The sequence below is a fragment of the Bos indicus x Bos taurus genome, chromosome 10, assembly GCF_003369695.1.
Source record: "Bos indicus x Bos taurus breed Angus x Brahman F1 hybrid chromosome 10, Bos_hybrid_MaternalHap_v2.0, whole genome shotgun sequence".
In the NCBI taxonomy this organism is placed as follows: Eukaryota; Metazoa; Chordata; class Mammalia; order Artiodactyla; family Bovidae; genus Bos; species Bos indicus x Bos taurus.
In genome coordinates, this window is record NC_040085.1 from 1,626,840 (window position 1) to 1,639,971 (window position 13,132).

Genomic DNA, 13,132 nt, shown 5'->3' on the forward strand with positions numbered 1-13,132 from the left:
TGGGAAAGGAACCTGCTACGTTACCAACATGTTACACCCTGCTGTGGTGACTGTGCTGCAAGGAAGGACACAGTCAGACTTTGCAGAGATTACCGGACACTGGCTCTGAACTGACCCAAATTCAGGAGACCTGAGACTTCACTGTGGTCCGCCAATCGGGATGGGCTTATGGAGGTCAGATGATCAGTGGAGTGTTGCTTGGGTTCATCTCACAGTGGGTTTAGTGGGTGCTGAAACCCACCCGCTAGGGTTATTTCCCCAAGTCCAAAATGCATAATTGGAATAGACATACTTAGCAATTACCAGACCCCCACTTTGGCTCTCAAATAATTGTTTGTGTTTTTTTTAAGCATCTATTTTCTTAAAGGATAATAAGAAAACTCACATGGCGATCGGGGTGATAAGCTAACACTCTCCATGTATAAATAACCTATGTAAATTAAAATAAGATTCCTAAAATTGTAGTTCATTAACCTGTCCATTCATGACATAATTAGAATCTATCCTGTTGTATCAGGTCGTAGAAGGCTTTTGAGATGCCTAGTCTTGCTCCAGAAGATACGCTTTGAAACGTCGCAGGCATTTGTGAGGAACATCTGGATTTTATTTCCTTAGCCTGAAAAATATGTGTATTTCTCCAACCTGAACTCTTACATCCTTAGGATCTTTGAAGTCTCTCCGTTCAAACATTCTAATCCTTAAGAAAAAAATAAAATTAAGCTGTGTACACAAGAGATTTAAATTTATGTATTAAACTGAAGGCATCCGTAGTTTGAAAAATACACTTTTAAGAAATTATATTGTCATCAAGGCACTCAAATAGACTAAAAAGCTTATAGTTTTTCTCCTAGAGATCAAACCAGTTTAAAAGTTATTTTGTTCCTGTTTTTTATGTTGTTCTTAAACTTGGCTTACAAATGTTAAGTTGATCCTCTTGAGACTCACAGTTCTGTTTACTATGAATGTAAGAGATTTTCTCAAATGTGTGAGATTTGTGTGCTCCACACTTGCACATTTAAAATCCTTTCTTCTACTTCCATCCTGTTCCTTAAGAGTTGATATAGTGTCTTCTATGATTTATAACAACAAAAAGATGTTCTAAAGATAAAACTGCCTATATTCTTACACTGAGATGAGAATTTTCCAGTGTTTTCAACAAGGAATTTAATCTTACTTTTAAAAGCATTTTTCATCCTTTGTATGAAGACTTGAAAACAAATTCAGGTCACATGTTGCAATTATCAAACCCACTCCCAGATCATTTGTTGGCCCGTATGTTTGACCACAGGCAGATTTGAAAGGGCACGGTAACTCAAGACTCCTCGCTTTTGGCCCGATGTCCATTTTCACCGGAGCATCTTGCTTTCTTCGAGTAGATTTGTCTCTACTTTTGACTCCTTAAAGCAATGTCGTTCAGCCGTTATCCATGATTGTACCCTAAGGAGTCTTTCTAGACTTTCTTCCCCCATGGTGCTCCTTACCATGAAATTTCAGTACCACTAATATATACCTGCTTATGTGCCACATGTAGATATGTGCTTTTATATACAAACTTTTGTGGTTTTTATGTTTTACTTTCTCTTCCTAAGAACCAATTTTTACCCTCCTGGGGGTTATATCACCTGTTTTGAGAATGCATGCCTTAGAGAAGCCCTTCTGGCATATGGATTAAGACATAAATATATTTTTGGATCTTAGGAGGTCTGGAGGAGGTTTCTTCATTTGTTCCATAGCAGAAACATACCTGACTTTCTGGATATCGTTTATGTGTCATTCTCAGCTCTCTGGAACTTAATTGCAACCTGTAGCTTAAGAAAAAAAGCGGTCAAAATAGCTGTCTCAAAGCCTGAGCACAGAACTAATTTTTGTCAACTCAGTGGAGACCTCGTGGACAGCTTCTCTGAGTCTGTTTCTTCTTATCTTAGGCGTAAGGCTTACCTGTTGGTTATGTCTCTACCCAACTCAGAAGCTATGATTTACCAAGAAGTTAGGTGCTTTGGCTGCGCTATGGAGGCATTCAGACAGGAACAAGAAGTGATAATTGACAGTGGTGTTAGAGGAAAATTAAGAAGAGGAGGAGTTTGGGAGCATTTATTGCAGGAGCAAAGTAGCCCAACACCTCCATAGTCTTTGAAAATATCACATTATCACACAATATAATTTTGATGCCATAAAGAATTCTTCTGGCAGCTCTCAGCAAACATTAAGCACCAAAAATGTAGAAGGAACTGTGGGTAAAATGATGAGCAAGTCTGAGCAGGACTGTTTTATTAGATTTTTCCCCAGGGCTTTAGTTTTCATGGAGCAGGATTCTGTTAAGATGAAGCTTGGTACCTGAAGGAGTCAGCTTCAGTCATCTAGAAGATTAACCCATGGACCCACTGCTTGTACATCAGCACATGTACTTGAAATGTGAAAGAATATGAAAGAAATGTATGCCTTCGTAACACCCATCTTTTAAGGCGAATAGCGTTTCACTGGGTTTGATAAAACTTTTTGATGTAATTCATGTGAGGATCCTTTGTCATTTCCTTGTTCTTTCCTCTTCTCTGAGACCACAGACTTCTCAAACACCAGGACTGCCTTTTGCTCCTACTAAGCAGCTTCCCCATTCCCCTGAACTTCTGTATCTGAAAGGACCCACCACTGTAGCTTTTGTTCAGCAACAACTGGAGTTGGCCACCGGAAGTCTTTACCCTTTGAGTGCTGCTCCAGATGGCACGATTGGACTCGTAGGTGTCAAAAGTCAGACTGTTTTTCCTAGCACATCAGCCTTCACAGTTCTGTGCGCATCTGAATGAAATTTGATGACAGTAGTATATATACCATTTAGCATTTGTATGGCAGAGTTTGACATGTCTGTTTAAAAAGAAAGGAAAAAAAATCTTTCTCCTCTCTCTTCATCACGATGTTGTTTCATCTATAAAGTATTTTAACCTGGTTTCTTCCATTTTTTTGTTCTGCCTTTCTAATCCAGTACATTTACAGGTTGTGAAGACAGTAGGTCCATTGGTGGGGCCAGAATATTCTTGCCTAAACTAGATGGTAAAGAATTCACCACGTTATCTTTCTTTATCTTTCAACCAAGAGTCGAATGTGGTTTTGTTTGTGGAGAGAGGCAGACATTTGAAATGGGATCACGTGCTTTCTAGGTCTAAATTGGCTCCAGAATTAAGTTTCTGGGCTCCACTGCACATATCTACCAGCTGTGCCCGTTGCCTTTCTAAAACAGTCATTCAGGTTGCTAAGGACAATCTTGAAAGTATACTTGTGCTGTACAAGAGAATGTCAGGATTTCTGTGGCTTAGATACCGTTTCACTTATTCTAGTGAATAATACATGTTTTCGTAAAGCTTGTTCTCAAATACTGATTAATGACCCACATAAGGGCTGCATATCTGTCAACATATGTCCACCCTGTTTCACAGATCACCACAGTGGGCAGAACCTAGTGCCTTGAGATCATGCAGGAGTAATGAGGAAATACTGCTCCTGTGGATTTTATTCCTCTTACAACCTGAACAGTTGATGACTATCTTGAGTGTGTGCAGTATATTCTCTCAAAGGGTAAACAGGTTTAATACCAATGCATTCCTAAAATGTTGACTTATATCTTTGCATGCCTCTAGGGTGAGTAGAAGATAATTATTAACAGAAACATTTCTTTTTCATTACCCAGGGGTTACACTGGTCGTTGATGTTAATCAGTTTTTGGAGAAGGAGAAGCAAAGTGATATTTTGTCTGTTTTGAAGCCCGCCGTTGGTAATGCAAATGACGTAATCCCTGAATGTGCTGACAGGTACCATGATGCCCTGGCAAAAGCAAAAGAGCAAAAATCTAGAAGTGGTAAGCTTCTTCATTGTTTAGCACAAATTAAATAGCACTTTGAATATGATGACTTCTGTGGTATTGTGTTATCTTAGTTTTGAGACAAATAATCACTTTCAAATGAATATTTCTGAATGTTTGTCATCTCTTGCAAGGAAATTTTTTAGTGTTTCTTTTCCTTTTTTGTCTTTTGGAAATCTGTGATTAACTTGGTGGCTGTGGTGGGTGCCATATACTTGAGAAAATACAGTATTAAAAGGAGATTTTGCTTCCTATCAGTTTTGCCATTGAGCCATCCTTCTAGTGGTACAAACTGATTTTTACACTAATATATCTCTCCATCCTTTTTGAAACAAATGATATTGTACATTTACTAATGTACATTAATACATTATTAAGTAGAAGTAAAGAGTAATCTTGAAAGTATAAAATGAAATGCAGCAAATTGGTCTCTATTAACCTTGGCATATACTTATGCCTATTCAATCCATGAAATGTTAGCTCTGGAAACTGTTTTAGATCATGAGTTTAGGACTCATTTTTCAGGTTCAGAAAATCACGTTGATGGCATTTTGGACAGAGGGAGAAAATGACAAGCCCAGTGAGACTAGTTTTTGGCAGAGAGAGCCCATCGTCTCTTCAGCGTGATAGATTTTTGCTGAGCACTTGCTGTGTCCCACTGTCGAGGATTAAGGTGTCTCCTGACTCAGGCTGATGTTTATTTGTACCACATGTACATAGTACTTCTCATCTTTAGAAAATTGCTTTGACAATATATAGCCTTATAAATGGAACTCGAGGGGAAAAAAAACAAAACTTTTTTTAATTCACTAGAAGTCTGTCCAGAACTACCCTATGGACTTATAATTAGCCTGATGTATTTCTAACTTGGGAATTCTACCCTCTGATTCTGAACATTTTCTGATAATGAAATGAGAATAGGGCTACTGGCCATCCACTCTTACTTGCTGTCTGATCACCCTTGAGCCTCTCTCTGCTCTCTTCACATCTCTTCATCAGTTTCTATAGTGCCCCTACCTCATCGTTTATGAGGAAAGACTTGCACAACTGTATTTATGCAAGGGGTGATTTTCTTAGAGATGACTCATCATAATTTCAAATCCTTGGCCCAAACTTAGCTTTATCTTCTCTTCCCTAAGCTTGCCTACTCCTTTTCCCAACTGCCATGTTCTGATCAGCAGAGAAAAAAAAATGGTCCCCAGATAGCCAATTTAGAAACCTAGGAAATACCTTAGATTCATTTTTTCTAGAAAAAAAGGAGTTGGGACTTTTTAGAGATTATACTGAAGCCATAGATGGATTTGAGGCATATGCCATCCTAACACTAAGTCTTCTGATCCATGTACCATGGTATGTCTTTGCTTTTAATTAGGTCTTTAATTCTTTCAACAATGTTTTGTAGTATTCAGTGTATAGGGCTTGCATCACTTTATTTGAATTTATTCCTACCATATTTTATTATTTTTGATGTCATTGTAAATATTAATTTCATTTTGGGGTTGTTTGTTGCTAACATATAGAAATACAATTAATTTTTTTATTGAGATATAATTCACATACCATAAAATTTACTCTTTTAAAGTGTGCAATTCAGAAGTTTTTATTATACTCCCAGACTTGTATAGCTAACACCACTAGTTAATTCCAGAATATTTTTCTTATAATAAATGGAGCCCATTACCCATTAGCCATTGCTCCCCACCCCCAACTTTCAGCCCCAGACAATCACTAATATACTTTCTGTCTCTCTAATTTTTCCTATTCTGGACATTTCATATAAACGAAAATCATACTGTGTCTGACTTCATGTAGCATAATGTCTTCAAAGTGCATTCATGTTGTAGCATGTATCAGCTCCTCATTTCTTTTATGGCTGATAATATTCTGTTGTATGAATATGCCACATTTGTTTATTCATTCATCAGTGGATAGAATTGGGATTTTTTCCTCCAGTTTTGGCTATCCTAAGTAATACTTATGTGAACATTTGTATGCAAGCTTTTATGTGGACATATTTTCATAAAATTTATTTTTGATGTTGATTTTGTATCCTGAAACCTTTATTCTAATAGCTTTTAAGATTCCTCAGGCTGCCACCTATTTTTATAAATAAAGTTTTATTGCAATCCAGTCACAGTCATCAATTTGTATGCTATTGTCTCTGGCTGCCTTCATGATACAGTAAGAGTCAAGGAGTTGTATGAGAGACCTGTAACACACAAGATGGAAATTACTCTCTGGCCCTTTATAGAAAAAGATTACCAACCTCTGTTCTCAGAGGAAGAGGACAAGCTTTCTAGGGAATTAAAGACTAACTTTCATTTTCAGTAGAGCTGTGAACATTGTTTGAGTGTGTGAACAGGATGATTTATTCTTAACTCTTTCACCTCTGGTTCTAGGCTGTCTGTTTTTCCCCAGACTAAAGTGTTCACTCTTGCATAGATCACTTAGCCTTAGAGCTCAGTTTAGGTCTTATATAGGTATGATTTTGTCTGGAAGGCATCTAGAAAACATGTTTCCGTATAGAATGCACATCACCTCTTAACTCACTGTAATCTTTCTCTGTTGTGCTTCCTTAAAGGCCGGTAATTAGTCTTTTCCCTCAGTTAACAAACCAACTATGTGCATGTATGCTAAGTCGCTTCAGTCATGTCTGACTCATTGCGACCCTGTGGACTATAGCCCACCAGGCTTCTCTGTCCATGGGATTCTCCAGGCAAGAACACTGGAGTGCGTTTCCATGCCCTCCTTCAGGGGATCTTCCCAACCCAGGGGTCAAACCCACTTCTCTTACATCTCCTGCACTGGCGGGCAGGTTCTTGACCACTCGTGCCACCTGGGAAGCCCCAGCAAACCAGCTCTACTTCTTAGGGAAAATCCTTGAACCCTGTTCTGGTGATGTCCTCCTCAGCCTTTGACCTGACTCTAAACTCGTACTTGATGTGAAAATGATAGAATTCTCCTTTTCTATTATTCACTGACATCCCAACCCAAATAAAGCTTTACAGTGCCAGTGTGATTCACTTTTAACCAACTAAGAACTTTTTACTTCTCAGTTCTTATGAAAATAAAAGATATCTATTTCCCCCATTTTTATTTGATTTCCTTCCTTCCCACTGAGAGAGTTGCCTTAAAAAGTGTCCAATCTTCTGAAAACATTTGTGAATCTGGTACCTGTTGGTGATTGAAAATATATAATGATTACCTGTGATCATCCATATTTGACTGTACAATATATTTTCTAGTAAACCAGCATTTCTAAACAGATAATGGTTGTCTGATTGGCCATTTGAAGAGCTATGTATCTCTCTGTGGATCTGGGCATCCACAGAACAGTTGACAGGCATTAAAAAACCAATTGAAGAATCAACACACTTTAAAGGGCCTTAAAGTTATCTTTGCTTAGTTATTTGAATCCATTTAAATATTCTTTGAGGAAATTCACTAGGACTATGATTTACCTATAAAGGCAATTAGTCTAGTGCTCACTTGACAGCAGTTGGCTTAGCTTGCTCTGAAATTTTTATTTTTATTGTTTTTAGCTCTCTGTTCTGAGACAAGAATCGTAACCATTCAACAAAATTAATAGATGGCTAAATCTATTTTGTTGATTGCAAATAGATTGCATTATTCTTGACCAGTTTAAGCCATGACTGCCATAGATGTTTTTTTTCCCCTAGTATTCTCTCCCTGAGAAAATTAAGTCCATTTAACATTTTTTGCCTCCTGGTTTTGTGTGGTTTTGTAGAACAAGATGAGTCAGAGCAATCAGGAATTTTCCTTTTCCCTTCTTAGTGACCTCAGTGGTTATGTATGCCGTTTTGTGCTTTGAATAAAGTTGTCTGCAAAGACGAGTCACTTCTGCTTTGGTTTAAGGCAAATCATTAAATAATGGGTCCTCCTTAAATAGTGGGTCACAGCCCTCGTAGGCCACCCCTTTTCAAAGAAGTTGCTGGAAGACATTCTAAACAAAGAGGATTCTTCCTCATTGGTCTCCCCGTCTACTTGTGGTGCTAGTCACATCTACCTGGTGTTTCTCTCCTTGTTTACTTTTCCTTCTTGCTGGCCATGTGTGACTCCTTTAATCCTCATGAGAAATTTGACATGCAGAGCTAACATTAGACGTCACTCTCCTTTTACTTTGGCTTAGTAGGGAGCTGCCACTGAATATACAGAATTCATTCCATTTTAATGACTCATTGCTAATGATTTTAACTTAGATTATCTGAATGCCTGGTGGAAAACACCCTTGTTCAATTATTTTACTTACTGAAGAAACTACGTTAATCTTAAAAGTTTCCACGTTCCTCTCTAGAATTTAACAAACCTTTTTCTTTAGTGTCTACTGAAGGTTCATGGCTTAAACTCACCCTGCAGGAGAAATATGATTACTACTACAATATTGATTCAAAAGAGAGTTCCTGGGTCACACCTGAACCCTGCTTGCTTAAAGAATCATGGCTCATGGGAAAGGAAATTGAGGTAGGAGTCTGCTGTTTGATGGAAAACTGTACTATATAAAGATAAGTGTGATTGCCTTTCTATTTTAGAATCAAGGGATTGATGGGAAGAACTGATTTATTTGAAGGCTGGATATGGAGTAAAGTCTTCATGAACTGCAGCTAGGTGTGGCTGTATGGTTACTGATTTCTAGAATGTCTTCCGTATGTCAGAGCAGCACCACAGAGCAGCGGGCAGATAAAGCTCTTGCAGATTATATAGGATGGCAGATTACCCTAAGAAATCAATCTTCAGGTTTTCCTTGACACCAGAGCTCAATTAGTGGTAATTCCTTGGTTGTCAATATTCAAGATGTCTTATTTCTTTCCCCTTACCTCAGCCTATAACAGGAAGCAATATTCTTGAAGGAATGTTCACCAAGATTGCTTTGGACTTGAGACCAAAAGTTGGCCCCAGAAGATGTGAAACTTGCTCTGTGATCCAGGCATTTGTAGTGTGTTTAAAAGAAAATACTTCTAATAATTGAATTCCGTCTTGAAAAAATTAGAACTCACACATATAGATCTCATAGAACTGTTCAAATTCTCCAGCAAGAAAGATACTGCAAGATAACGATATTGTGGACAGAATCTCCAGTAGAGTAACTTAACTAAAACTCAGAGAAAAAGCTGTAACTTGGGGTTGACAATGCCACAGAAATCCTGAATGACAAGAAGATAGTGAAAAATGTATTCATTTACTCATTTCAAATGTGTAATGTCCCACTTTTTACAGGAAAATGGCATGTGGCAGTGAACTATTAGTGCTCCTTTGTTGAAAAATGACATTATGGCCAATATTTAAAAACCATGTGCTATCATTGAAAGGATATGTCAAACTGTGAAGAAGCAACATTGAAAGGTTAAAACTCAAGAGACAAAAATTGCTCGTATGGCATCCAAAGATGCCCTAAGTATAACTTTGTGAAGTTATCCCTGATTCCAGCATCAAGATTAATGAAAAGTGGAGGATCTGTGCTGTTAAAAAAAAAAATATTCTAGTCAGTCTGAAATTACTGAATTTACTCTAGGCTGTACATATGTCTCCTTGTGAAAGTATTTATGCATCTTTTATATGATTTCAGTCGTAGTTGTTTAAATTCACCATCCGTGAAGTCCATTCACATGGATGGTTAAGAGGCATCTGCCATAGAAATGAGTCCAGTCTTTGCGCGCATTTCTCAAAGAACGTGAAAGTAACCCAGTTCATCATCCTCATGAAGACTTCTCCCAGTCCCCCTTCTTCCTTGCTTTCTCATTCATTTAGGTTTCCCTGTCTGCCCAAAAGAGTGCTTATCTTTCCTCTCCCAGCCCCTTTTCTTCTGCTCCAAGTCCTTTATTTTCTCCCAAATTTATTTTGAGTTTTCCCCTACTCCTTGCAGGTATCTGCCTCCTCTGGCCTGGGCAAGAAAAGCCAGAGGACTTCATGGGCATTGCTGTCTTTCCCCCAGGAGAGGGAGGAGGTGATGCCAACACTTATGTAATCATTCTTGTCTATTATGCTCTGGGGAGCCCAGGCCTTAGGCCTGGTCCCTGCCAACATCCCTGCCAACATCTCCACCTCCAAATCCTGAGACCATTCAACCACATTCTCATCTCTACCCAGATTTCAGAGGATTCTAAAACCATGTCTCTAGAAAGAAGCTGAGCCAGCCCACCCCTTGACTCTGGTCAAATTTGTTTTTACACTGAGCCAGAAAGAGCTATCCAGATCCCTTTCTGAAAGATAGAATTTCCAGAATCTGTTCTCTGTGTTCTTCTCACTTGATGTGTGAAGTGTAACCATAAGAAATATCTCTTACCAGGACATTGTTGAGGATATCACTGCAGATTACATCCGTGAGAAGATATGGTCTGCTAGCAAAGACATGCTCCAGCGCTTCCAAGCCACAACCTCAGGACCCCTCATTAGGAAAGAGTATGAAGCTAGGAAAGCATTTTTGTATGAACAGGAAAAGCATGTGGTCAAAATACAGGTATGTGAGTCATCTCCCACTTGTAACAGACAGCTGTCATATCCCATGAAAATGTTTTATTTAATCATAGGACCATCAACTACCAGCATTCTAATAAACAAATCTGACTGAAGATCGTGTCCTTAATCAGCGCCCCTGGGTCTACACTGTTGAATGCTCCAAGATGGGAAGGATGTTGAATGACTTTTCACCTGTTGTCTTCTGGAACATATTCAGGATGCTGTGAATAGTCAATCAGGGGAATACCTGAGACCTGAGTTGAAATCCTGTTTCTCTAAAGAAACTAGATACCCTTCTGTCACCTACTATCTAACCTCATGTGCTTTCAAATTGGTTTTTTAGTGGTTAGTGGATATTGAGTGGTGTCTGAGTTTCTATGCTCTAAAAAACAGAAAAGTGAAGTGAAAGTGTTACTCGCTCAGTCGTATCCAACTCTTTGCAACCCCGTGGATTGGGGCCCACTAGGCTCTCTGTCCATGGAATTCTCCAAGCAAGAATACTGGAGTGGGTAGCCTTCTCCAGGGGGTCTTCGTGACCCAGGGATTGAACCTGGGTCTCCTGCATTTCAGGCAGATTCTTCACTGTCTGAGCCACCAGAGAAGCCCAAAGAATAGAAGAGCTCATGAAACAGATGTAGCATCTCTGAGAGTGTCTTCTGTCTCATCTAATCTCTCATTCTTCATTCTGCAAGAAGCATCCTCTTTCCGAAGCCCTGTGTTGTGAGCTCTTCTTAAGCTTGCGTGACTTATCCGAACATTCTGGTTGGCAGGAGGGGAGCTTGCCAGATTTAGATGTTTCTGTTCTGTGTTCCGCTAACATCCTCTTTCAACCGCCACACTGGTTTCTAAAAGATTGTGCATTTGTCCTTTTTTGTGTGTCCGAAGTGATACTGTTTTTGATGGGTGGGGTTTGGTGGGTTTTTGCTTTGGCCACTAACTTACATTTCCTAAATTGAAAGTTTTTAAAAGAGCTTCTCTTTTGTGATCATTGGCATGCTTATCTGCTTCCCCACCTAATTATAATATTGTGCAGGGAAGAAGATGAGTTTTTACAACTTTTGTATTCTTATGGCTTGCAATCAGTAGATGCTCAAGTGTCTGAGTTTGCAAGAGCTTAAGATGTTAGAGGGCAGGAAAGATGAATGTTTTAAGAAATTTCTTTTGTAAAGTTAAAATTCAAAGGATTTTTCTAGGTGAACTTGTTTTCAGTTTATTCTTCTTTTAATAAATGATAGATAAAACACACAGGAAGTGAACAAAATCTTAAATATAGCATCATCCACACTGATGGTAAGACTCTACTTCTGCCCAAAATTTGAAGAGTGTTAACTGGTGTGGCATGATTTGGACCAACCTCAAGCTCTCCAGTCTGCCCACAGCTGTGTTACAGTTAGAAGACAGTCTGAAGAGCCCGCTAGCGTAAAATCTGGCTGATACCAGGCCCCAGGGCTGAAGTCACGAGAGAGCTGGAGAAGAGCAGAAACACTAACTTGGAGGCTTTCCCCCTCACCTCAGTGGGAGCAGCAGTATTGAAGAAGAAGAAGCCATTGCCCTGTGAAGTCACTCCATGATGACTTGTCCCTGCCTCTTCTGACAGTTTTCTAACAAAGGAGGGCGTGAGGTTTAAAGGCAGACTGTAACCTAGAGAGGAAAATGGGCTGACCTAGAAAACCAAAAGACCATGAACCAAAAGGGATCACACTCGTCTCGTTTTTTTGCCAAAGTAACTGATTCACCCTGGATTAGGAGAACGCTGTGAAATCTGAAGGGTTCCCCTCTGTAGAACCGTCTGAACTTTGTTGACTGAGTCAGCCCCAGACACAGCAGTCTCAACTAACTCGGTAGCTCCACTGACTGCTACCCTCAGTCTCCTCCTCAAGAACTGGGTTTGGACAGAGAATCAGTAGCCAGTCCTCTGCCTTGGGTGCTTAGGGGGCAATTCAGATGGTGCTCAAGTAGACAGGGAGCAAGGTCAATGAGACTCTACATAGCCAGGTTATTTCTGAATGGTGAGTAAACAGAAGGCTCCGGTAAAGTGGCCTACATTTAAGAAGTGAGCCAGAAAAAAAAAAAAATCTGAAACAAAATGCTATATCAAAAAAAAGAAAAAGAAATATAAGGTAAAATATAAATGAAGTAAACATTTAAGGGAATTCTTATCCCAGGAGACACACAAAAAATTATACTGAAATTCCTTTTGCTTTTAAGAAACTTAATATGACACATGGATTTAATGAAACCAGACAGCATGATAAAATGAAAAGGTAGCCAATGGCTACAGAGAGGAAGAAAAATAATGACATCCCAGAACATGCATGAATTTATGACTGCAGAATGCAAGACAGCCACTGGAAAGTAAATGAAACATGTGGAGAACTTGAGGAAAAAAGACACAAAAAGCTGAGGGAAGGAATAGATAGCTTAAAATATGTTGTCTCATCTGAAATTTCCATTTTATCTCAGGGTTGTGGGCATTAAATGGGATTCCCATTAATGGGAATTAAAATGGGATAATTCATGACAGACTGTGACCAGTATGCCGCTATTAAGGGCTCAACAAGTATTTGAAATGACGAAGCGATCAAGATGGTGACTCAGAGGGCAGGGAATGGGGTACCAACATCCGGTAGGTCGGATGGCCCAGGAAGAGTTCAGAAAAACTGAGTCTGGGGAAAAAAGAGTTAGCTACAATTTTTTTTTCCCCTTGAACTGAAGAAATTTGAAATACCACCTTGTAGGAAAAACCATTAAGAATGACAAACCCCAAACTTAGCCCTGAGAATTACTAACTTACTGAACCTCAGGTCA

The 13,132-nt window shown here is 39.1% G+C and overlaps 1 protein-coding gene across 3 annotated transcripts in view; it reads left to right on the forward strand.

Annotated features, from left to right (window-relative positions):
- The window catches only part of IQGAP2 (IQ motif containing GTPase activating protein 2), a 307,119-nt gene that overhangs the window by 232,492 nt on the left and 61,495 nt on the right, over positions 1 to 13,132 (forward strand). For all 3 annotated transcript variants that reach the window (XM_027552911.1, XM_027552912.1, XM_027552913.1), the window contains 3 exons: positions 3,680 to 3,847; positions 8,190 to 8,332; positions 10,155 to 10,325. In XM_027552911.1, coding sequence (XP_027408712.1) covers positions 3,680 to 3,847; positions 8,190 to 8,332; positions 10,155 to 10,325 — 482 coding nt within the window. The remainder of the gene's footprint in view (positions 1 to 3,679; positions 3,848 to 8,189; positions 8,333 to 10,154; positions 10,326 to 13,132) is intronic.